The sequence below is a fragment of the Mustelus asterias genome, chromosome 8 (genome assembly GCF_964213995.1).
Source record: "Mustelus asterias chromosome 8, sMusAst1.hap1.1, whole genome shotgun sequence".
Lineage (NCBI taxonomy): Eukaryota > Metazoa > Chordata > Chondrichthyes > Carcharhiniformes > Triakidae > Mustelus > Mustelus asterias.
The window spans coordinates 83,759,242-83,782,314 of NC_135808.1; the positions used below are offsets into that span (position 1 = coordinate 83,759,242).

At 42.3% G+C, this 23,073-nt stretch overlaps 1 protein-coding gene across 1 annotated transcript in view; it reads left to right on the plus strand.

Moving 5' to 3' along the window:
- efcab7 (EF-hand calcium binding domain 7) overlaps positions 1-23,073 on the plus strand; it is an 87,241-nt gene that overhangs the window by 34,306 nt on the left and 29,862 nt on the right. The window contains exons 5-7 of the mRNA XM_078218405.1: positions 537-661; positions 16,437-16,578; positions 19,735-19,844. Coding sequence (XP_078074531.1) covers positions 537-661; positions 16,437-16,578; positions 19,735-19,844 — 377 coding nt within the window. The remainder of the gene's footprint in view (positions 1-536; positions 662-16,436; positions 16,579-19,734; positions 19,845-23,073) is intronic.

Sequence of the window (23,073 nt, forward strand, 5' to 3'; positions counted from 1 at the left end):
ACCTTCTCTGAACTGCTTATGAGATGGCTGCAGGAGCCTTTGGCTCCGGCACATCCTTTGGCGTCAGCTGACACAATGGTCTCCACTTCATTATCCAACTCCAACAGTCTACCCCACTGTGCGCAGCACCCCCATTTCCCATCAGCTGTCAATTGGCCGACTGGCATTAGCTTGTAGGGATATAGGGAGTGTTAGTGCCTTTTGCTACTGGCACCGTCTATTAATATAAATTCCTGGCCTTTAATAATGTTCGGCTGTGAATGGCAAATGCTAGGTAAAATAGCAGTTTTCCCACTACAGTTTTTCTAAATGGCAGGATTGTTGATTATTTTTTGTGTGGATGGATGCAAGCATTGAGCATCTCTGTTCCTGTTTAGAAACTGGCAGTATATCTTGGGTCTGCTAGGTTAACATTGCTATAAGCAGGTTCTAATCATCAACTGGTAATGATAGTATAACAGAGCCTTTTATCTTTTCAAAAGCTCCCTGATCTTCAAACTAAAACTGATGTAACTATACGCATGATTGTATTTCAGTTGATAGCAGACTTTCATCAAGACCCTCATCTGCTCGAAGTCGCAGGGCCTCAATTTCTTCTACCATCAGTATGGGTGCTACCGCTACAAAAAGTCTGAAATTAATGGCGCCCAAAGGAGTAAAGGTAATTCTTAAAGTTGCTGATTTCAAATCTGTGAAGCAAACTTTTCTTCTTCATTTAGAGAAACCTACTGTTAATAGAAATCTGAAATTAATAAATAAAAATAATTTGATTTATTATTGTCATATGTATTAACATACAGTGAAAAGTATTGTTTCTTGCACGCTATACAGACAAAACATACCGTTCAAAACATAGAGAAGAAAGCGAGAGAGTGTAGAATGTAGTGTTACAGCCATAGCTAGGATGTAGAGAACGAACAACTTAATGCAAGGTAAGTCCATTCAAAAGTCTGACAGTAGCAGAGAAGAAGCTGTTCTTGAGTCGGTTGGTATGTGACCTCAGACTTTTGTATCTTTTTCCAGAAGGAAGAAGGTGGAAGAGAGAATGACGGGGGTGTGTGGGGTCTTTAATTATGCTGGCTGCTTTGCCGAGGCAGCGGAAAGTGTAGACAGAGTCAATGGATGGGAGGCTAGTTTGCGTGATGGATTGGGTTACATTCACGACCTTTTGTGGTTCCTTGCGGTCTTGGGCAGAGTAGGAGCTATACCAAGCTGTGATACAACCAGAAAGAATGCTTTCTATGGTGCATCTGTAAAAGTTGGTGAGAGTTGTAGCTGACATGCCAAATTTCCCTAGTCTTCTGAGAAAGTAGAAGCATTGGTGGGCTTTCGTAACTATAGTGTCAGCATGGCGGGACCAGGACAGGTTGTTGGTGATCTGGACACCTAAAAACTTGAAGCTCTCGACCCTTTCTACTTCGTCCCCATTGATGTAGACAGGGGCATGTTCTCCTTTACGCTTCCTAAAGTCAATGACAATCTCCTTCGTTTTGTTGACATTGAGGGAGAGATTATTGCTGCCGCACCAGTTCACCAGATTCTCTCTCTCATTCCTGTACTCTTGTCTCGTCATTGTTTGAGATCCGACCTACTACGGTGGTGTTGTCAGCAAACTTGAAAATCGAATTGGAGGGGAATTTGGCCACACAGTCATAGGTGTATAAGGAGTATAGTAGGGGGCTCAGAACACAGCCTTGTGGGGATCGGTGTTGAGGATGATCGTGGAGGAGGTGTTGTTGCCTATCCTTACTGATTGTGGTCTGTGAGTTAGGAAGTCCAGGATCCAGTCGCAGAGAGAGGTGCCGAGGCCCAGGCCACAGAGTTTGGAGGTGAGTTTCATGGGAATAATAATGTTGAAGGCTGAGCTGTAGTCAATAAATAGGAGTCTGACATAGGTGTCCTTGTTATCTAGGTGTTCCAGGGTTGAGTGCAGGGCTAGGGAAATGGTGTCTGCTGTGGACCTGTTGTGATGGTAGGCAAACTGTAGTGGATCCAGGTAGTCCGGGAGGCTGGAATTGATTCATAGAACATAGAAAGCCACAGCACAAACAGGCCCTTCGGCCCACAAGTTGCGCCGATCATATCCCTACCTCTAGGCCTATCTATAGCCCTCAATCCCATTAAATCCCATGTACTCATCCAGAAGTCTCTTAAAAGACCCCAACGAGTTTGCCTCCACCACCACCGACGTCAGCCGATTCCACTCACCCACCACCCTCTGAGTGAAAAACTTACCCCTGACATCTCCTCTGTACCTACCCCCCAGCACCTTAAACCTGTGTCCTCTCGTAGCAACCATTTCAGCCCTTGGAAATAGCCTCTGAGAGTCTACCCTATCCAGACCTCTCAACATCTTGTAAACCTCTATCAGGTCACCTCTCATCCTTCGTCTCTCCAGGGAGAAGAGACCAAGCTCCCTCAACCTATCCTCATAAGGCATGCCCCCCAATCCAGGCAACATCCTTGTAAATCTCCTCTGCACCCTTTCAATGGCTTCAACATCTTTCCTGTAATGAGGTGACCAGAACTGCGCGCAGTACTCCAAGTGGGGTCTAACCAGGGTCCTATAAAGCTGCAGCATTATCTCCCGACTCCTAAACTCAATCCCTCGATTAATGAAGGCCAGTACGCCGTACGCCTTCTTGACCGCATCCTCCACCTGCGAGGCCGATTTAAGAGTCCTATGGACCCGGACCCCAAGGTCCTTCTGATCCTCTACACTGCTAAGAATGGTACCCTTCATATTATACTGCTGCTTCATCCCATTGGATCTGCCAAAATGGATCACCACACACTTATCCGGGTTGAAGTCCATCTGCCACTTCTCCGCCCAGTCTTGCATTCTATCTATGTCTCGCTGCAACTTCTGACATCCCTCCAAACTATCCACAACACCACCTACCTTGGTGTCGTCAGCAAACTTACCAACCCATCCCTCCACTTCCTCATCCAGGTCATTTATGAAAATGACAAACAGCAAGGGTCCCAGAACAGATCCCTGGGGCACTCCACTGGTCACTGACCTCCATGCAGAGAAAGACCCCTCCACAGCCACTCTCTGCCTTCTGCAGGCAAGCCAGTTCTGGATCCACAAGGCAACAGCCCCTTGGATCCCATGCCCTCTCACTTTCTCAAGAAGTCTTGCATGGGGGACCTTATCGAACACCTTGCTGAAGTCCATATAGACCACATCCACCGCTCTTCCTAACCTTTTGAAGCACTTCATAATGATGGCTGTCAGAACCACCGGCCTATAGTCATTAAGGCACGCTGCTTGGTTTTTCTTAGGTACCTGGATGATGGTCGTTTTCTTGAAGCAGATAGGGACCTCAGATTGTTGTAAAGAGAGGTTGAAGATGTCTGTGAATACCCCCGCCAGCTGATCCGCGCAGGATCTGAGTGCACGTCCGGTATCCCATCTGGGCCAGTTGCTTTCCGTGGGTTGACCTTCATGAAAGCTGCTCTAACATCTGCAATGGTGACCCCAGGTACAGGTTCACCCAGGGCTTCCAGGGTGGAGGGCATGTTCTCGCTGACCTCTTTCTCAAAATGGAGAGGTGAGTTAGAGCCGGCGATTTTACATGCCTTCATCTTGTAGCCTGTTGCTAAATAATGTGCTAAAAACACCGGATTAGTCTGCTTCTGAAATAAGAAAGCTGACTGATGCTTTGTGTGAAATCCATATTCAGAATGACAGGATTTTACGTCTTATACCTTAAACTCTTTGTCTGGGGTAAATTAACTTTACTGACAAAACATATGGTGAACAAATTTAATTCAAATGCTTTTTAACTTATTTATTTGTTTATGGAATGTGGGTATTTCTGACAATGCCAGCGTTTATTGCCCACCCTTGAGAAGGTGGTGAGCTGCCTTCTTGAACTGCTTCAGTCCTGTGTAAGTAGACTGTGAGCAGGGAACTTCCTGGATTTTGATCCACCAACAGTGAAGCAAGAGCGATAAATTTCCAAGTCAGGATGGAGTGTGAATCTAAGGATAATTCTGCTGGTTATGTTGCATTATTGCCTTACATTTTTTTCTCAGTCAAAAGTGTTACTGAGTATAAAAATGTTATGTATCTACTGAGATTCGAGAATCCACACTAAAAGTAATAGCTCCAGATAATGAACCTAATGTAATTTGCACCGCTGACCCAATTGGCAAGAGTACAGAAGCAGTAGAGTAGCCCTAAGGACACTGTAAACAGTACACCTCAAACTATTGTAGTGACATTACTGTTTACTAGTCACTCACTCCATCATTGCACTTTGCGACTTGTTTATTTCTTGCTGCAGGAAAGTGGAGCAGACGAATAATAAATATTTAATGATTTTTCTTCTTGCACTACAACAGATTTAGTGAATTATAGAGAAACCTTTTTTTAAAAAAAGGTTTAAATTATAAAATCAGAAATATCTCTTTGTAAAAAGATGTGAATGCTGGAAATCTGAAATAAAAATACAAAATTCTAGAAATGCAGAGCCAGTAGTATTTATTTGCTTTTCCCGAAAGACACAGAGTCTTCGTGCTACACAGTTCAACACTGGCTGATTTTAGGGTACTTGGGCTAAGTGGCCATTCTTCATGGATAAACTCAGATAGTGGGTAGCAGGCAATTTGAATGTACCAGGTGTTGCAGCTAAGCCCAATCATTTTCTTACCCAACATCTAATTATTGATTCTGCAACTAAATTTGCAATGTCAGGAAATACTTTTCTCCTTTATTGAGCTGTTACTTGTCAGTACATTTAGTGCCAATACTACTTGTCATAATAATGCATGGTACAGGAAATACTAACTGTAACTAACTCATATCTAACTGAAATACAGACAAAAAATGTCCAATTGTTGCGATCTGCTATGACTATTCCTTCTCTTCCCACCCCACCATAAACCCAAGCACACACAAAAACAACCACCCTCCATTGGCAAAAATTACAAAGATAGAAAGTTGCTATAATTCTGTGTAAATATTAAGGCATCTGAGTATGCTCCAAAGCAGTAATGCATCTTGCAGATCACATGATAAAGCATTTGCTCCGGTGATCATCTCAACTTCTTCATGTGCTTCAGCCTTAGAGCAAAATCCATACAGCATGTTCTGAAATAAATGCGTTCTGGTTGAAAAGCTTTCACCATAAGCTATTCATTTCCATAAATAATTAGTTGAAGATGGTTCCAAGTGAAATTAGGTGATTCTCAGCCATTGAGTATTGAGCTCCTGAATAATTGAAGCAACACTAGAAAAAAATGTGGGAACACTTCCATGACTTTAGTGTGGTGGGATCCTGAGCCATACTGCTTGTAGGTCTCAGATTCAATCCCTGATCTGTGTTAAGTTAGCTGATTTTATCCTAGACAGTGGTAGGCATGCTGCAATTGTTGATGAAGAGCATACAAAGAATGGCCAACTGGGCATAGTGCTTGAACACAGGTGTTGACCATGGAACTGCACACGAACGCAAAGTCAGCACCATTGGAAAGACATAAATTGAGAAAAATGCTCAAGGAAAAGAATGAATCTGCTTTAGGCATTGATGTATTATATATGGACCAAGCACTGTGTGATGGAAGAATAGAGAAGTGATTTTATAGGTTGTTGGAAACTCTACAATTGGATTGGAAATGTATTGGATCTCTATGCATTTGAGAGAATTTACCAGTAGATTCAATCTTTTAGAAGTTTGAGCATTGATCGATTAAAGCAGGAGATGAAATTTTGAAGTTGCGAGTATTTTTTCTCTTTTGTTTCCATATTTTGATCCCTGGGATCAAAAAGAAATATTGCAGAAAAGAAGTATTGACTGTACATAGTGCTTGCGTGTTTCAAAACTAGAATCAGCCTCTTTCAATTTTAGTTCCTAAGGGGTAAAGATAACATGATATTGACTTTGTAAAGTCAATATTTGTGTAGTGTTAATGTTGATTTTTTTCCCTTCTTTTCTTTCCTTCCTTCATCTCTCAACTTCTGTTAGATTTTCCTTTCAGCATTCAGTACAATAACAACTGTAAATGCTCCAAGAGAAAATTGGAAAATGTTACTGTTCTGGTTGTGAATGGGAGCCTGGAGACCTTCTGTAAAAATTGTGCATTGATGATTCTAGTGCTGCGGTACAGAGAAATAACAGAGCCACATCTCACTTGACACCTCTTTCCCCTCCCTACAGTGCAACCCAAAAACACAAAGGCAGCATAAATATATGATGAAACGGAAAAGGTGTCATGGCTTCCTATATTAAATGTCTGAATGCAGGGTCTCAGTGGGACCGTATTTCACATTCTCCTTCCAAGTAATTATGCCCCTTAGGCTCTTTTGTAGATAATTCTATCCCAGTAATAGCTTCCACCAAAAAAGACATCTGATGCAAGAAACACTCTGGTGTTGTTTTATTTTGAAATCTTGTTTTGTTTAAACAATATGGCAAAGTGTTGTAAATTATTGAAGTATATAGTTAAGCTTTTTAAACAACTACACAGTTTTATTTGCATTATCTAGTTGGTTAAACATTTTGGGGGGGCGGAAGAAATCGACAGTGGTTAACGGGCTGAAATATTCCTTTCTTGACTGATCTAGTTATTTTATCAAATGACCAACCACCACATCACAAATTTTACAAATTAGTTCCCATTACTCCAGTCCACCTGAGCTTGGTTAAGATAATTAGCGGCTGGTGGCAAACTCCTCTTAAAGACAAACACAGTGGCATGTTAACCTAGTAGTAGTTTAAAAAAAAACAGCTGCAACCCGCATTTAAAATCTGTGCACTCCTTTGCTCATTTGCAAACTGAACTTTGTGAATAATGTTGTGCCTGGGGCATAGTGATGTCATAATATATAACAGCTCAGCCTCTGTCTGCTCTTTGTGATCTGTGGGTCTGTCTTGTTTTTAATCTTGAATTTTGTCTCAGATGTTGGAATTTTTAAAATAAAAAAGACGTTCATAATGTATTGATCTTACACGATATTATCTGTTTCAGTAGAGTTAAAACAGATTACATTTTACTTGTAAATTATGATGAAAGTAGTACGGTGACTTCATCAATCACATTTCATTGCTGTTAACTGTGTGGAGAATATCACACAGTGATGCACTATTACAGCAATTCTTTCACAGGTGAGATTGCTGGCAGTATGTATGATCACAAAAGAGAACATTGGCCAGAATAACCTGTCGCTGATCAGATCTTCCCTTTAATTCACTAGGCTCATGGCTTATCTTTAAAACAATTTAGGTTCTAACTCGGGTGAAGGCTCAATGCAGCATTATGCCAATTAGACCAGTGATCCTTGTTTCAATTCTAGTCGATGCTGAATTAACTGATCTCAACTGGATCAGCAGTTATGGCTCTACAGTTGGCCTCAGTGCCTCTGAGTTAGAGTGGTAAAATTTGCCAGGGTTCATGCCCCTGATGGTTATCCAGTGATCCCTACTGGAAAATCCATTAGCAGATATTACACAAGAGCACAACTAAGTTTGGCTGTTGAGTGCTCCCTCCTTGAATAAGCTCTCAACATTCTCTACGTGAAGAATGACCACGTGCATAAAGTTCCCGAGAATCACTTGTGCTATTGGAACTCTCCAAAGTAGAGTCATGAGGTCTCAATGTTAATTTTTATTTTTCTATCCATAGTTGCTGCAAGAGCTGCTGAATTTTTCCAACACATTCTGTTTTTAATTTAAGATTTCCAGCATCTAATGGTTTTTCCTTTATTTTAAGGAAATGAGCTTATTGCACCAAATATCCACAATTATGACACCAGGTATCCATAATTATGAAGAGTTTATTTGTAAAGAAACATGTTTTAAAATAAACTCATTTTGTGCCTTGATCTGTTGGATTGGCTTCTGTTAAGCTGAGCTCCTGCATTAGTTTTCCTGCTATTTGGAGGAACAAGATGTTTTTCTCAAAAAAAAATGGAAGGAAGGAAAATCATTTCAAGTCACTCATTTATACCTTTCAGTAGTTTATAAGTGTAGTTTAATGGTGAATGCCTAAAAGCACATGAGTCCTGCTTTTGCATAATTTGGAAGGAGGAAGAAGAGCAAAGGAGGAGAATACCCGAAAATAGGAAACCTCACCCTGAATTATAAGTTTTTAAAAAAAGTTTGTGTTGTGCTATACCTGAGTTTTTTACAATAATTTTCAGCACATGAGATATTATGACATAGAAAATAGGAGCAAGAGTAAGCCAGTCAACCTCTTGAGGCTACTCTGTCATTCAACTAGATCATGGTTGATCTACCACAGTGCTATTTTGCTGCACCATCCCATATGCCTTGATATCTTTAATATCTTGGAATCGATAGAGCCCTGCCTTGGATATACTCAATGTTTGGGCCTCCACAATTCTTTGGGGTAGAGAATTCCAAAGTCTCATCACCCTCTGAATGAAGAGATTCCTCCTCATCTCGAGCCTAACTCGCATAGTCCTTATTCTGAGACTGTGTGCCCTGGTTCTAGACAACCCAGCCAGAGGAAACATCCTTCCCACATCCACCCTGTTGAGCTCTCTAAGAATTTTGTATGTTTCATTGAGATCACCTCGCATTCTTCTAGACTCTAGAGAATATAGGCCAGTCTTCTCAATCTCTCATAAGGATAATCCTGTCATCCCAGGAATCCACATTGTGAACCTTTGTTGCACACCCTCTATGGCAAGTATATCCTTTCTTGGATAAGCAGAACAAAACCAAGCACAATACCCCATGAGTGGTCTCACCAAGACCCTATACAGTTGCAGCATGGTATCTTTATTCCTGTATTCAAAGCCTCTTGCAGTAAAGATCAACATAACATTTGCCTCCCCAATTGCATGTTGCACCTGCATGTTAACTTTCAGTGACTCATGAACAAGGATATCAGGATCCCTTATGATATTGATACATCCCACTTTCTGTCAATTTAAGTAATAGTCCATTTTTGTTTCTTCTCGATTACTTTCATATTCTATTTTCCCTTTCTTTATCAGTTTCATGGTCCTCCGCCGCTGAAAATGCTCCCAATCCTCAGGCTTACTTTTTTTTAGTAACTTTATAAGCCTTTTTCTTTGATCTGTACAATATTTAACTTCTCTTGTTAGCCACAGTTGGATCACTTTTCCTTTTGGATTTTTGTACCTCAAAGGGATGTATATTTGTTGTAAACCATTTATTAATTATTTAAGTGTTAGCCATTGCCTGTCTACCATCATATCTTTTGTTTCCCAATCTATCACAATCAATTTGTCCCTTGTATCTTAGTACCTGCAGTACATTCTTCATATTGTTGAGTTTACATGTAAAAGCATTCTGAGAACCATAGTGCACAGTACAACATTTAAATGAATTGCATTATAAGCATTTTCTTTCAGAGGCAGAACACCTTCTTTTGGAAATCTGAGTGACTGGAGCGCCATCTGGTGTTTTGTCAAAAACATACTGCTGGTGAAATTGTTTTTAACATTATAGTAAGATACAGTAAGCAACAGCCTAACGTAGTCATATGCACAGAATCACACCTTACAGATAATGTCCCAGACACCAACATCACTACTATTCCTGGATATGTCCTGACTCACCGGCAGGACAGACCCAGCAGACGTGGCAGCACAGTGGTATATAATCAGGAGGGAGTTGCTGTGGGAGTCCTCAACATCAGCTTTGAACTCCATGAGATCTCATGGCACCACGTCAAACATGGGCAAGGAAAGCTATTTGCTGATTACCTTGTACCATCCTCCCTCAGCTGATGAATCAGTATTCCTCCATGTTGAACACCACTTGGAGGAAGCAGCAAGGGCAAAATGTACTCTGGGTGGGGGACTTGAATGTCCATCACCAAGAGTGGCTCGGTATTACCACCACAGACCAAGCTGGCCGGGGTCCTAAAGGACAGAACTGCTACACTGGGACTGTGGCAAGGAGTGAGGAAAGCAACAAGAGGGAAAAAACATACTTGACCTCATCTTCACCAACCTGCCTGCCACAGATGCATCTGTCCATGATAGTATTGGTAGGAGTGACCACTGCACAGTCCTTGTGGAGACAAAGTCCTGTCTTCACACTGAGGATACCTTCCAATGTGTTTTGTGCCACTACCACCGTGCTAAATGAGATGGACTTCAAAAAGATCTAGCAACGCAAGACTGGGCATCCATGAGGTACTGTGGGCCATCGGCAGCAGCAAAATTGTACTCGACCACAATCTACAACCTCATGACCCGGCATATCCCTCACTCTACCATTACCACCAAGCTAGGAAATCAACCCTTGTTCAATGAAGAGTGCAGGAGGGCATGCTAGGGGCAACACCAGGCATACCTAAAAATGAAGCGTTAGCCTGGTGGAGCTCCAACACAGAACTACTTGTGTGTCAAACAGCATATGCAGCAAGTAATGGTCAGAGCAATTCCAAAACCAAAGGATCAGATCTAAATCCCGCACATGCAGCCGTGAATGGTAGTAGACAATTAAACAACTCACTGGAAGAGGAAGCTCCACAAACATCCCCATTCTCAATGATGGAGGAGCCCACCACATCTGTGCAAAAGATAAGGCCGAAGTATTTGCAACCATCTTCAGCCAGAGTCGATGATCCATCTCAGCCTCCTCCGGAGGTACCAAGATTCACAGATGTCAATCTTCAGTCAATTCGATTTACTCCATGTGATATCAAGAAACACCTAAAGGCACTGGATATTGCAAAGGCTATGGATTCTGACAATATTCCGGCAATAATCCTTAAGACTTGTGCTCCAGAACTTGCTGCACCCCTAGCCAAGCTGCTCCAGTACATCTATAACACTGGCATCTACCCGGCAATGTGGAAAATTGCCCAGGCATGTCTTGTACACAAGAAACAGGACAAATCCAACCCAGCCAATTATTGCCCCATTAGACTACTCTCGATCATCAGTAAAGTGTTGAAGACATCATCAACAGTCCTATAAAGTGGCACTTACTCAGCAATAACCTGCTCACAGATGCTCAGTTTGGGTGCTGCCAGGATCATTCGGCTGCTAATCTCATAACAGCCTTGGCTTAAACATGGACAGAAGAGCTGAATGCCAAAGGTGAGGTGAGAGTGACTGCCCCTGACATGAAGGCAGCATTTGACAGAGAATGGCATCAAGGAGCCCTAGCAAAACCAAGTCAATTGGAATCGGGGAAAACTCTCCACTGGTTGGAGTCTTACCTGGCACAAAGGAAGATGGTTGTGATTGTTGGAGGCAATCTTCCCAGTTCTAATACACCACTGCAGGAGTTCCTCAGGATAGTGTCCTAGGCCCAACCATCTTGAACTGCTTCATCAATGATATTCCTTAAATCATAAGGTCAGAAGTAGGGATGTTTGCAGATGACTGCACAATGTTCAGCATAATTCGTGACTCCTCGGATACTAGAGCAGTCCATATCCAAATGTGCCAAACCATGACAATATCCAGGCTTGGGCTGAGAAGTGGCAAGTAACATTTGTGCCACGCAAGTACCAGGCAATGACCATCTCCAACAAGAGAGGATCTAACCATCACCCCATGACATTCAATGGCATTACCATAGCTGAATCCCTCACCATCAACATCCTGGAGGTTATCATTGACCAGAAATTGAACTGGACTAGCCATAAATATACTGTGGCTACCAGAGCAGGTCAAAGGCTAGGAATCCTGTGACAAGCAACTCACCACCTGAACATCCGCCCCCCCCCACAACCAGTCTGTCCATGATCTACAAGGCAAAAGTCAGGAGTGTCATGGAATACTCTCCACTTGCCTGGATGAGAGCAGCTCCAACAGCACTCGAGGTCCAATACCATCCAGGACAAAGCAGCCTGCTTGATTGCTACCCGCTTCCACAATCATTCAATCCCTGCACCACTGACAAAGAATGATGCTGTGTGTACCATCTACAAGATGTGCGGCAGGAATTCACCAAGGTCTCTTAGGCAGCACCTTCCAAACCCATGACCACAGCCATCTAGAAGGACACGAGCAGCAGATATCTGGGAATACCATCGCCTGGAGGTTCCCCTCCAAGTCCCTCAGCATCTTCACTTGGTATATATTATCATTCTTTTACTGTTGCTGGGTCAAAATCCTGCAATTCCCTCCCTAACAGCACTGTGGGTGTACCTACATCTGAGACACTGCAGTAGTTCAAAAAGGCAGCTCAACACCACCTTCTGAAGGGCAACTCGTTGGGCAATAAAGGCTGGCCTAGCCAGCAATGCCCATCTCCCATAAATGAATTTTTTTTCAATTCCCAACTTTCCAACTGAAAATCACAGAATTGTTGCAGCTCAGGAGGTGGTTCTGTCTGCGCCGGCTCTCCGAATGAGCATTCCCCTACCTTCTCCCCATAACCCTGCACTGGCTCTCTGAATGAGCATTCCCCCCACCTTATCCCTATAACCCTGCACAAGCTTTCCGAATGAGCATTCCCCCACCTTATTCCCATAACACTGCACCAGCTTTCTGAGTGAGCATTCCCCCACCTTCTCTAATGCACGGTTTTCCTTTTTGGATAATAATCCAATTCTCCCTTGAAGGCCTTGATAGAACTTGTCTCCACCCCACTCAGGCAGCTCATTCCAGATCTTAACCACTTGCTGCATGAAAAGGTATCACCTTTCACTTGCTTCTTTTGCCAATTACTGTAAATCTGGGCCTTCTCGTTCTCAATCCTTCCAGCAATGGAACAGATTTTTCCTTTCTACTCTGTTGGAATCCTTCGTTATTTTTGATATACCTGTCAGATCTCTTCTCAACCTTCTCTTCTCCGAGGAAAACAGTCCCAATTTTTTCCAATCTGTCTACATGACTGAAGTTCCTCATCCCTGGAACAATTCCCATGAATCATTTTTGCACTCTCTCTAATGCATTCACATCTTTCCTAAGGTGTGGTACCGAGAATTGGATGCAATAGTCCTGTTAAGGCCGAACCAGTGCTTTGTACAAATTTAACATAACTAACTTGCACTTCTACTCTGTGTCCCTCTTAATAAAGCCCAGGATACTGTATGCTTTATTAACTGCTCTCTCAACCTGTCCTGCCACCTTTAATAATTTACGCACATATACACCCAGGTCCCTTTGAAATCAGAGAAATCATAGAAATCCTACGGCCCATCGAGTCTGCACCAACCACAATCCCACCCAGGCCCTACCCCCATATCCCTATATATTTACCCACTAATCCCTCTAACCTACACATCCCAGGACACTAAGGGCAACTTTTAGCATGGCCAATCAACCTAACCCACACATCTTTGGACTGTGGGAGGAAACCGGAGCACCCGGAGGAAACCCACGCAGACACGAGGAGAATGTGCAAACTCCACACAGACAGTGACCCAAGCCGGGAATCGAACCCAGGTCCCTGGAGCTGTGCTACCGTGCCGCCCCGTGCTCCGGGACCTTTAGAAGTGTATGTTTTATTTTATATTGTCTCTGTGTTCCTGCTACCTAAATGAATCATTTCACCTTCCTCTGCATTAAATTTTGTCTGCCCTTTATCTGCCCATTTATTGTGCTTCCAAGTTTTGTATCATTCACAAATTTTGAAATGGTGTCAGATACACCAATATTATCAGGAAGAGCAAGGGTCCCTTGGAGAATTCCTCTACAAACCTTCATCCCAGTCCGAAAAAAATCCATTAACCATAACTGTTTCCTGTACCACAACCAATTTTGGATCCAAGTTGCTACTGTTCCTTTTATCCTATGAGTCCTTTATCTATTAGAACTGGAGATTTGGGAGACTTGACACCCTTTTCTCCATACATATGCTACTACATTGAGCATCAAAACTGGAAATAATGTAGTGTTATTATCAAACACAACACGGTGTTTGGCAGCCATCTTTGAAAATAGCACAGGTTATCTTTTCAATTATTTTGTTCCTTTTAATTCCACAGGCAAACAAGCAAATTCATAAACGCAAGTTAGAAGTTTTGCTTTAAGTATGAAGTACAGTAAGGCTGCATAGTGTCCATGTCCAAGGTTACTTAGTGTCAATGTTAACTAACATTGGTGCACTGAATGTGTTAGCAAGGCAGTATCTGCATGTGTGGCATTATGAGCGATTATTAATGAGTTATTGAAAATACCTCTGCAGAGCCAAGTGAACAGATGTTTGGGAGTACTTTGTGTTTATCCAACACTCACACAAACGCACTCTTAAAGGAAATAGGCAAGGCTTGCATGTTTTTATGCCATCAGGTAACTTAAACAATTATGCGTTTGTCAAAAAAAAGTACAATGTTAGGAAAAAGCCTCTTCAGGAAGTAGTGGAGTGTCACAAAGTAAAGGTATGTTGCCATTATTGTACACTGCTGGTATGATTCCCATTTCGGTGCTGTTGCTGCTTGGAGGGAACAAACAAAGACCAAGCACACCCTCATGTGGTTGGAGGGAGAGGACAGGCCGATAGAATGCAACTCAACAAAATACTTATTGTCCAACTAGCTTGTGTTTCTTTTATAGGATGTGGCTTCAGTCTGACAATAGGTTGCCTCATGCCCACTCCAGGCAGTTGGCCTGTGGCCAAGAGATCTGGAAATGTTTCAAAATAGTACAATATACTAAACTAGTATAAACCAAGACATCATGTCCTCGCACAAAAAAGACACTCCCAAAAGAAGCATTGTTTCTGGTTATTATTATTGCTGATGTTTCTGAAAATATTTCTTAACACCAATTAAATATATCTGTAGTATAAACAACTTAATGCCATGAATTCATTTTGCTCCAACAGGCTTGGGGTGTACCATTGTATTCAGTTCTCTCTAAATGTAATTTTTGTCATAGATTCATTGGTTGCATCATAACCACGAAGATAAACTGCTTTTTGATGAACAATGCGACTGGCATACTCTCCCTGCAGGGGTGGCATTATGAGCTGTTATTAATGGGTTATTGAAAATACCTCTCCAGGGCCAAGTGAACAGCAAGTTAGGGAAGTTAGACTTGTACTGCCTGTACATGCTAACCACATAACCAATAAAACATCTAGTTGCATTTTGTTTACATGATCATATATTTTGAGTTGTAAATTAAATTTGTTTTTACAAATTTTAAAAATGTTTAGTTTAAAAATTGCATCTATCCGATTTAATAACAAATTTTTTCTCAAATGTACATTTGTAAAAATACTAACAGTTCAAACTTGACATTGCAAAGTATAATTCAGTTTCTTTCAATATTGTATGCGGCACTCTGAGGTGCCACACCACACTTACAAGTTACATTTACAATACCGCATTTCATGTCAAATTTGCAGCCTGGGGATTTTACAAGATGCTGGTCCCTTGGCGTACTATGGCAGCAGGGCCTTAGACAGTGGCCTTTCTTCATTGAGCCTTTTTGACGGCTGTCCCAAGCTTTAGCGCATCTCTGAGTACGTATTTTTGGACCTCGGAATGTGCCAGTATGGACAACTTTGTGCACTGGCAGATGAACAATTTTCGGGCAGATCAAAGAGCAACTTCCACTGCGTTGATGGTTGTGCAGCAGCTATTGATGTTTATCTCAATGCCTATGCCTGGGAACAGCCCGTATAGTTCAGAGCCTTGTGTTACAGAGCTGCCTGGGATGAAAACTGCTGCATTTCTTCCCACACCTTTGCAAAGGCACATTTGAGAAGGAGGTGGACAATGGTTTCTTCTCCACCTCAGTTACCTGAGGGGGGGGCAGGGGGTGGGTGGGGGGGGGGGGGGGGGGGGGGGGGGGGGAGGGGGGGGGGGGGGGAGGGGGGTGTGTGGACGGAGTTCCAGCCACTGTCTCACTGGCGTCTAGATTAATCTCTTTTTACCTCCATACACTGAATTCCCCATCTCATGCTGTCTCAAGAAGCTGTTGAATAGAGGCCAACGTACACCTGATTAGATCAAAGTGCTATTGGTGGGGGAAGGAGATGATCCATTGCACTTATTGGTGCATGGCAGATAAAAACGAAACAGGCTGGAAATAATGGGCAATATTGTACAGACCCATAGCGGAGGGGCAAGGCTGTAAAATGCACACCGTTCAAAAGTCCTTTGACTTGACAAGACGATAAAATTCTGTCCTATGTATTTTTGAAAAGAAGAAAACAACCTCAATTCCAATAAAAGATACAATGCCTTAAACCAATTTATTTTGTCATTAATTGATCCCATTCCACACTTAGTGTCAAGAATATGTAAATTTACAATCCACAAGCTGCCAATCAGTTACGTAAAATTGAACAACTTGGACAGAAGATTCATTATACATGCTAAGTGTAGACATTTGGAAAATTTTTCAAGTCCTAAATTGCTAATCCTACCAATGAATAATATTTCCAAGTTTCCCTTTCGCATCTTAATGTATCCAAATGTAAACTGTCAGTTTGTTGCCTGTCTGTGTTACTGAATGAACATTAATAAATCAACAAGTTCTCAGTTTTCTTCCCTTTATATATGTTCTTTCCTTCTAGAATTGGCAACATGCTTGGTCAAAGGGATGCTTTTTCCTGGAGGAAGATGGTGAAATTGTCAGTCATCGGTATAGGTTGGAATTGCATCAAACAACAAATGTTTTTCTCACTATCAGACCATTAAACCTCAGCCAAACTGAAGGTATAGTCTGCCAACTGTTCTGCAACACCTTAACAACTGTGGTTCGACACCTTTAATACTGAAAATGATCCAAGCTAGGTCGAGGTTTGTTATACGCCACCTTGCCAAAATGAGAAAAGGGGCAGTTTGTTTTGTGAAGAGATGAAATCACAGAGCAATATTCCCACTCTAATCAAAGATATCCCAATCAAAATGCTGCACATGCTGCAAATCCTAAATAAAAACAGAAAATGTTGGAAATCCTGAGACATATGTGAAGAGAGGTTTCAAGTCAATAACCTTTCATTATTCACATAAAACTTCAACTCTGTTTCTGTCTCCCGAAATGCTACCCAACTAGCTTAACATTTCAAAGATATCCCAAGTATGATCAAGACTTCAACATAAATAAGATGGAAGACCTAAACAATCTAATATCACTCAAAACAAACAAATTATCATGGATAGATGAGCCAGATTTTTGCAGAGTTGACTTCAGAGATCTTTATTAAATCGTGGGCAAGACCGGATTCTGGTATTGTGGCCCCCATTTCTGAAACCAGCAATTCTTGCTGGCAGAGAATAAGGGTGCCCACACCATATTGCCTGATTGTGAATATTTGGCTAATCTCTGAGATTCACTAATAGATTTGCTCAGCAGAAGTCTATTTAGACAGGCAAAAGGGGAGTGTTTGTTTTGGTTAATTGACATCTTTATGGGGTTTTAATAAGTTATTCCTCTTTTGATTTTTTCAATGTCTATATATTTGGAAAAGTTTTAAGAGTGAGCAAATCTATTAGTGAATCTCAGAGATTAGCCAAATATTCACAATCAGGCAATATCGTGTGGGCACCCTTATTCTCTGCCAGCAAGAATTGCTGGTTTCAGAAATGGGGGCCACAATACCAGAATCCGGTCTTGCCCACGATTTAATACAGATCTCTGAAGTCAACTCTGCAAAAATCTGATAGGGCCATTATATATCAATATCTAATTGACACATTTATATGATTAAAGAGCAGCAATTCCTTTCAAAGGAGATTTTTGATTGGGTGTTTTTTTTTTGGTGAGCATTTCAAAAGTCGTCACTGTTACTATTTGGTTCATTGGTTCTGTACATAGTGCAAACTGGATGAGTGGGTATGGATAGGAGTATAGAGGTGGTATGGAGATTGCATGGGTGTGACTAGAGCCTCTAAAAACATTGAATTCAACTGCGACAAAATTGCAGAGAGCTGAAATGGGCCTTCTAACCAGCTCATCATGGCCCTCGCCCACCTGTGTAGCCATAGCCGACCTCCTTCTGTGGTCAACGGGCCCAATTCCATCTCTCCCTGCCTCCCTGGAGGGAAAATAGTGCGTGCAGGAGTCTTTTACATAGAGATAGGCCTGCCAAGTCAGGGAAATTTCCCAGGAAATCACATTGCATCCACACCGGTCTGCGGCCTTTGTGATGCTTTGTTTCAGTTAAACAGTTGGATTTTCCTGATCCATGCCAGTTCTAAGTCAGCTGCTAGGCACCGGCCGAGGCCAAAATATGACCCATGATGTTTACCTGAGAATTAAATTATGGGAATAGAACCAGGAAGAACTGATCAAAATTAGTAAAAGCTAACTTTAGAACTGATTCAGGAAATTCTTTACGTAAAGAATGATCAACATGTGGGATAAACTTGCGGGTGCAGTAGTGGAGGCAAAATCTCTGAAATCACTTACGAAATAATGGAATATTATAATGGGAGAAGGTAGGAATTTCTCTGAATGGACAGAATGACATTTCCAACATAGAACTATCTTGTGATTATACACCACCCAGGAGAACAAAAGACCGACTTTGTGTTTGTGTGAGCCCTGCAATGTCTGTTGCTTCCCTACTTGGTAGGAAAATGTATACTTAGAGGAGAACTGATATATACATCTTTTTACCCTTCTCACCTAATTACCTCACTGCCTTCTGCTGGTGCCTCTTACCTCTTCCTTTTAAAGAACATAATATAGGAATGGGAAGAGTCATTTCAGCCCATGTATCTCACCTCGCATGTTACATCGGTGTTCAGACTTCAGACAGGCCAGTTTCTTCTCCTAATAAAAATTGTGTCCTTTTATCTATCTTATCTCAGGAATAAAATATATCAGGTTGATTTTTGCCTCTGATTACTATCCAACGACTTCTAAAGGAAAGTGTGCCTACGTATGAGGATAAAAATATTTTCATTATGTACAGGGTACAGCAAAATTCTAAATATATTCGTAAACATGTTTCTGATTTTTCTGTACCTGGTGTACAGAGAGCAGATCTTCCCTCTCTCTGATAATCAGACTAGGTTACAGAGCCCCAAATAGCCAAATGGTTGCCAAAACTCATGTCCTGGCCTCAGACATGAAGAATGGCCATTTAAGTGAGGTAGGGCAAGAGCGCTGATCTCTTGCAAAATGTCAGCCCCTGAAAAAAGGAAACAAAATTATAAACTTGTAACTATTTTAAAAAAACGTAACCACAGCTTCAGTGCCTTCACAATGTTACACTGACTATATATTTTATCTTTTTTTTGCATTTTACTATTCTCGATGGAAAATGCATGAAATTAATGTATATGTATTATTTAAAAGCATAAAGCAGTGCAGAGCAATACATTTTGTTACCTTTAAAAATGTAGAGTTTTTAATACATATTTTACTAATCCTAAGGAAGTTCCCTTCTGTTTGACAGGTGCAGCCTCACAAATCTTTATAATGGCAGCACATCAATCACTCAGTTCAATCATTCACAATATGAGAAATGTGCATTCTGTAGTTTCATCACTTTTTTATGAATTTAGCCTGATATGGCTGTGGAATTTCAGACAGACTATTTATGATGTGAAATGGAAGCAGACTAATTTTGTCTCATAACTCCCCCGTAAAGTATGTTTAAATGATTCCCCAACCATTTCGAACACCTTATTCATTTTTAAATGTTTTATTCAACATGCCGTAATCCTGGATTATTTGAATTCTAAACAACTCTCCCCAACGCTATACATCTTTATCAGTTTAACAGTTGTAATGTAACATACTTGCAACACAGAATTCCACTAGAAGGGGGAAAATACTTTTTTTTACAATATACCTTTTTTTCTTGCACATATAACAGCTTTTTAGTCACAGTAGCTTTACATTTTGTTCCACATGCTCAGACAAATTATCGCCCTGGATGAATGTGGATACTGCATTATATGTTTTGAGGAACGCTGGTGGCTCTGAAGCTCTGGAGGTCGTGTGTGTCACAGAATTACGGGAAAAGGAGGTCAGAATTGCAAACACACAAATAGACTCCAAATGTGATTTTGTTGACTAGTCCATATATGGATTAATGCATGAATGTGCAGAGAGATCAAGGGTCAATAATTGGTGTGCATTGACTCCACATTTGTTTTTCACAAGTGAGACTAAAATCATCAAGGAAACTGCTCATCAACTGGGCACTTCTCTTCCTGCTCTTTCCACTAATTTTCCCTTTCCTTGTTGAGTGTTGTTTCCTAGACATCATTTGGTACTGGCTGTGAGCCGTTTGATGATGGGTGGCATTGATGTTGCAAAAGCCAAGCCTGGCCTTGTCCTCCCTTGAGATTTGAGACACATCATCGGTGGGGCTTGCTGGATATCAATCAGAAGTAGCACCCTGGCTGGTTTTGCCTTTATATCTCTGGAAATTGACAACAGTTTTAGCATCAATTCTGTCATTTTGGCACAAATCACAGTTGGGAACCACGGAATTTCCTGATGTACACTTATTGGATTAACCAGCTGAAATATGCGGAGTACTCAACACTTGAATTGAACCTGTGACCATCAGCTATTTACTGTAAAAAAAAATGCAAGTTATTTTTAACTTATTTGGGGTAATGTCCAACATTGGACCCGGGTGACTTGATCTACTAGTGAGGAGGCTGAGGGGTGCTGCTTTTGTCAAGTCAAAAACTAGTTTATATTTTAGAAATATTTATGTGCACACTATTCCAAAACCAACACAAGTGACAAAACTAGAAAAATTGTTAACGACATTTAAGATTAGAACAAAGGTTTTGGAGGACTATATAACAATGAACAAATCAAACAGAAGCATAGAATCCCTGCAGTGCAGAAAGAAGCCATCCAGCTCATCAGGTTTCCTCTCAGAAAGAGGATCCCACACAAGCCCACCCTTCCGCCCTATCCCCATAACCCCAGGCATTTACCATTGCTTATCCACCTAACCTACACATTTTTGGACGTTAAGGGGTAATTTAGCATAGCCAATCTACCTAACTCGCAATATTTGGACAGTGGGAGGAAACCGAAGCACCCGGAAAACCCCACGCAGACACAGGGAGCATGCAAACTCCACACCCAAGGCCAGAGTGGAATCTGGGTTCCTGGTGCTGTGAGGCAGCAGCGCTAACCACTGTGCCACCCTCCATGTGAATAATGAGAAACTTTCAAAAACCCTGGGGGCGATTTTGAGCCCGTACTCTTCATCTGCGGGAATTGCTGCACGTGCTCAAAACCCAAAAAGTGCGATTCACAACGGTGAGTTTGCAACTTCTGATCTTCCCAGCTCCTCACTGATGGAGTGGCATGAAACATGCCACAGGATTGCGGAAAGCTCATTTTAATACATTAGCATGTCATTATCGAGCACTCTCTCCAGGGCTTCCCTCCCCTCACCTGATATTCAGCGTCATGCTGGCAACATTTACAACAGCTCTACAGAAACATGAATCTGATGCCTTCAACTCTGAGGGTAAATTCAGAGATGAGCGCCCAGGCAGCCAGCACTCTCTGGGGTGTTCACTGCGCAGGGGGCACCGGAGAAGATGCAGAGGACACAAGTGCAACTTGCGGCCGAGGATGGGGGTCCCACAATTGCCATATATGGGGAAGTGGCCTACAGGGATCACTTGCAGGCCTTATTTTCCCTTCATGTCGGGGCGCCCCTTGCTGTAAAGGGGTTGTGAAGGCTGGTATGCAGGCAATGTTTTCTGTTTCCTCCTTCCTGGGTTCTTGTCCATATTGCAGCTGAGGGAGTGCCCTTCCTTAGTGGGGTTTGGCCATAAGGTGGGAGGGCTTGAAATCAAGAGGCTCAGCACTGGGGGTGACTGTGAGTTATGCGGGTGGGGTCCCATGAGAGGCTGGGCTGTCAGGGCAAAGTAGGGGAATCAGGGATGGGCTGCATTTCCCCTGATGCAGCCTGTACGGTTTCGCACTTGGTGGAGGATGAGTGCAGTGTGATTGGAACCCACACTCAGGCAGCAGTGAGGACAAAGGGCAGAGGCTGCCCGGAAGGCCAAAACCAATTGTCAGGGGTATTTACGTGCAATGGTAGATCTCAATGGGTCGTGGAAGGCTGCTCAACTCTGCACCTCTTGTGACCTGGGAGAAACAGGGTGCTCTCTGGGAATGAGCTGGATATGCTAATTGCTGGCCTCATGTTTCAGTTATGCCTTCTCTGCCACAAAAGGAAGACACTTAACTGAGCAGCCACCCCAGCCTCCCCTCACTAGTGATTGTTAAATGGTGTGCGGCCAAAAAGCACTGCCTTCACAAGCCGATGACCCAAGCATTAGTGACAGACAGCATGGTTTTGTAAGAGGGAGGTCGTGCCTTACAAATTTGGTGGAGTTTTTTGAGGAAGTGACAAAAACGGTTGATGAAGGAAGGGCCGTGGATGTCGTCTATATGGATTTCAGTAAGGCATTTGACAAAGTCCCACATGGCAGGTTGGTTAAGAAGGTTAAGGCTCATGGGATACAAGGAGAAGTGGCTAGATGGGTGGAGAACTGGCTTGGCCATAGGAGACAGAGGGTAGTGGTCGAAGGGTCTTTTTCCAGCTGGAGGTCTGTGACCAGTGGTGTTCCGCAGGGCTCTGTACTGGGACCTCTGCTATTTGTGATATATATAAATGATTTGGAAGAAGGTGTAACTGGTGTAATCAGCAAGTTTGCGGATGACAAGATGGCTGGACTTGCGGATAGCGAAGAGCATTGTCGGGCAATACAGCAGGATATAGATAGGCTGGAAAATTGGGCGGAGAGGTGGCAGATGGAGTTTAATCCGGATAAATGCGAAGTGATGCATTTTGGAAGAAATAATGAAGGGAGGAGTTATACAATAAATGGCAGAGTCATCAGGAGTATAGAAACACAGAGGGACCTAGGTGTGCAAGTCCACAAATCCTTGAAGGTGGCAACACAGGTGGAGAAGGTGGTGAAGAAGGCATATGGTATGCTTGCCTTTATAGGACGGGGTATAGAGTATAAAAGCTGGAGTCTGATGATGCAGCTGTATAGAACGCTGGTTAGGCCACATTTGGAGTACTGCGTCCAGTTCTGGTCACCGCACTACCAGAAGGACGTGGAGGCGTTAGAGAGAGTGCAGAGAAGGTTTACCAGGGTGTTGCCTGGTATGGAGGGTCTTAGCTATGAGGAGAGATTGGGTAAACTGGGGTTGTTCTCCCTGGAAAGACGGAGTATGAGGGGAGATCTAATAGAGGTATA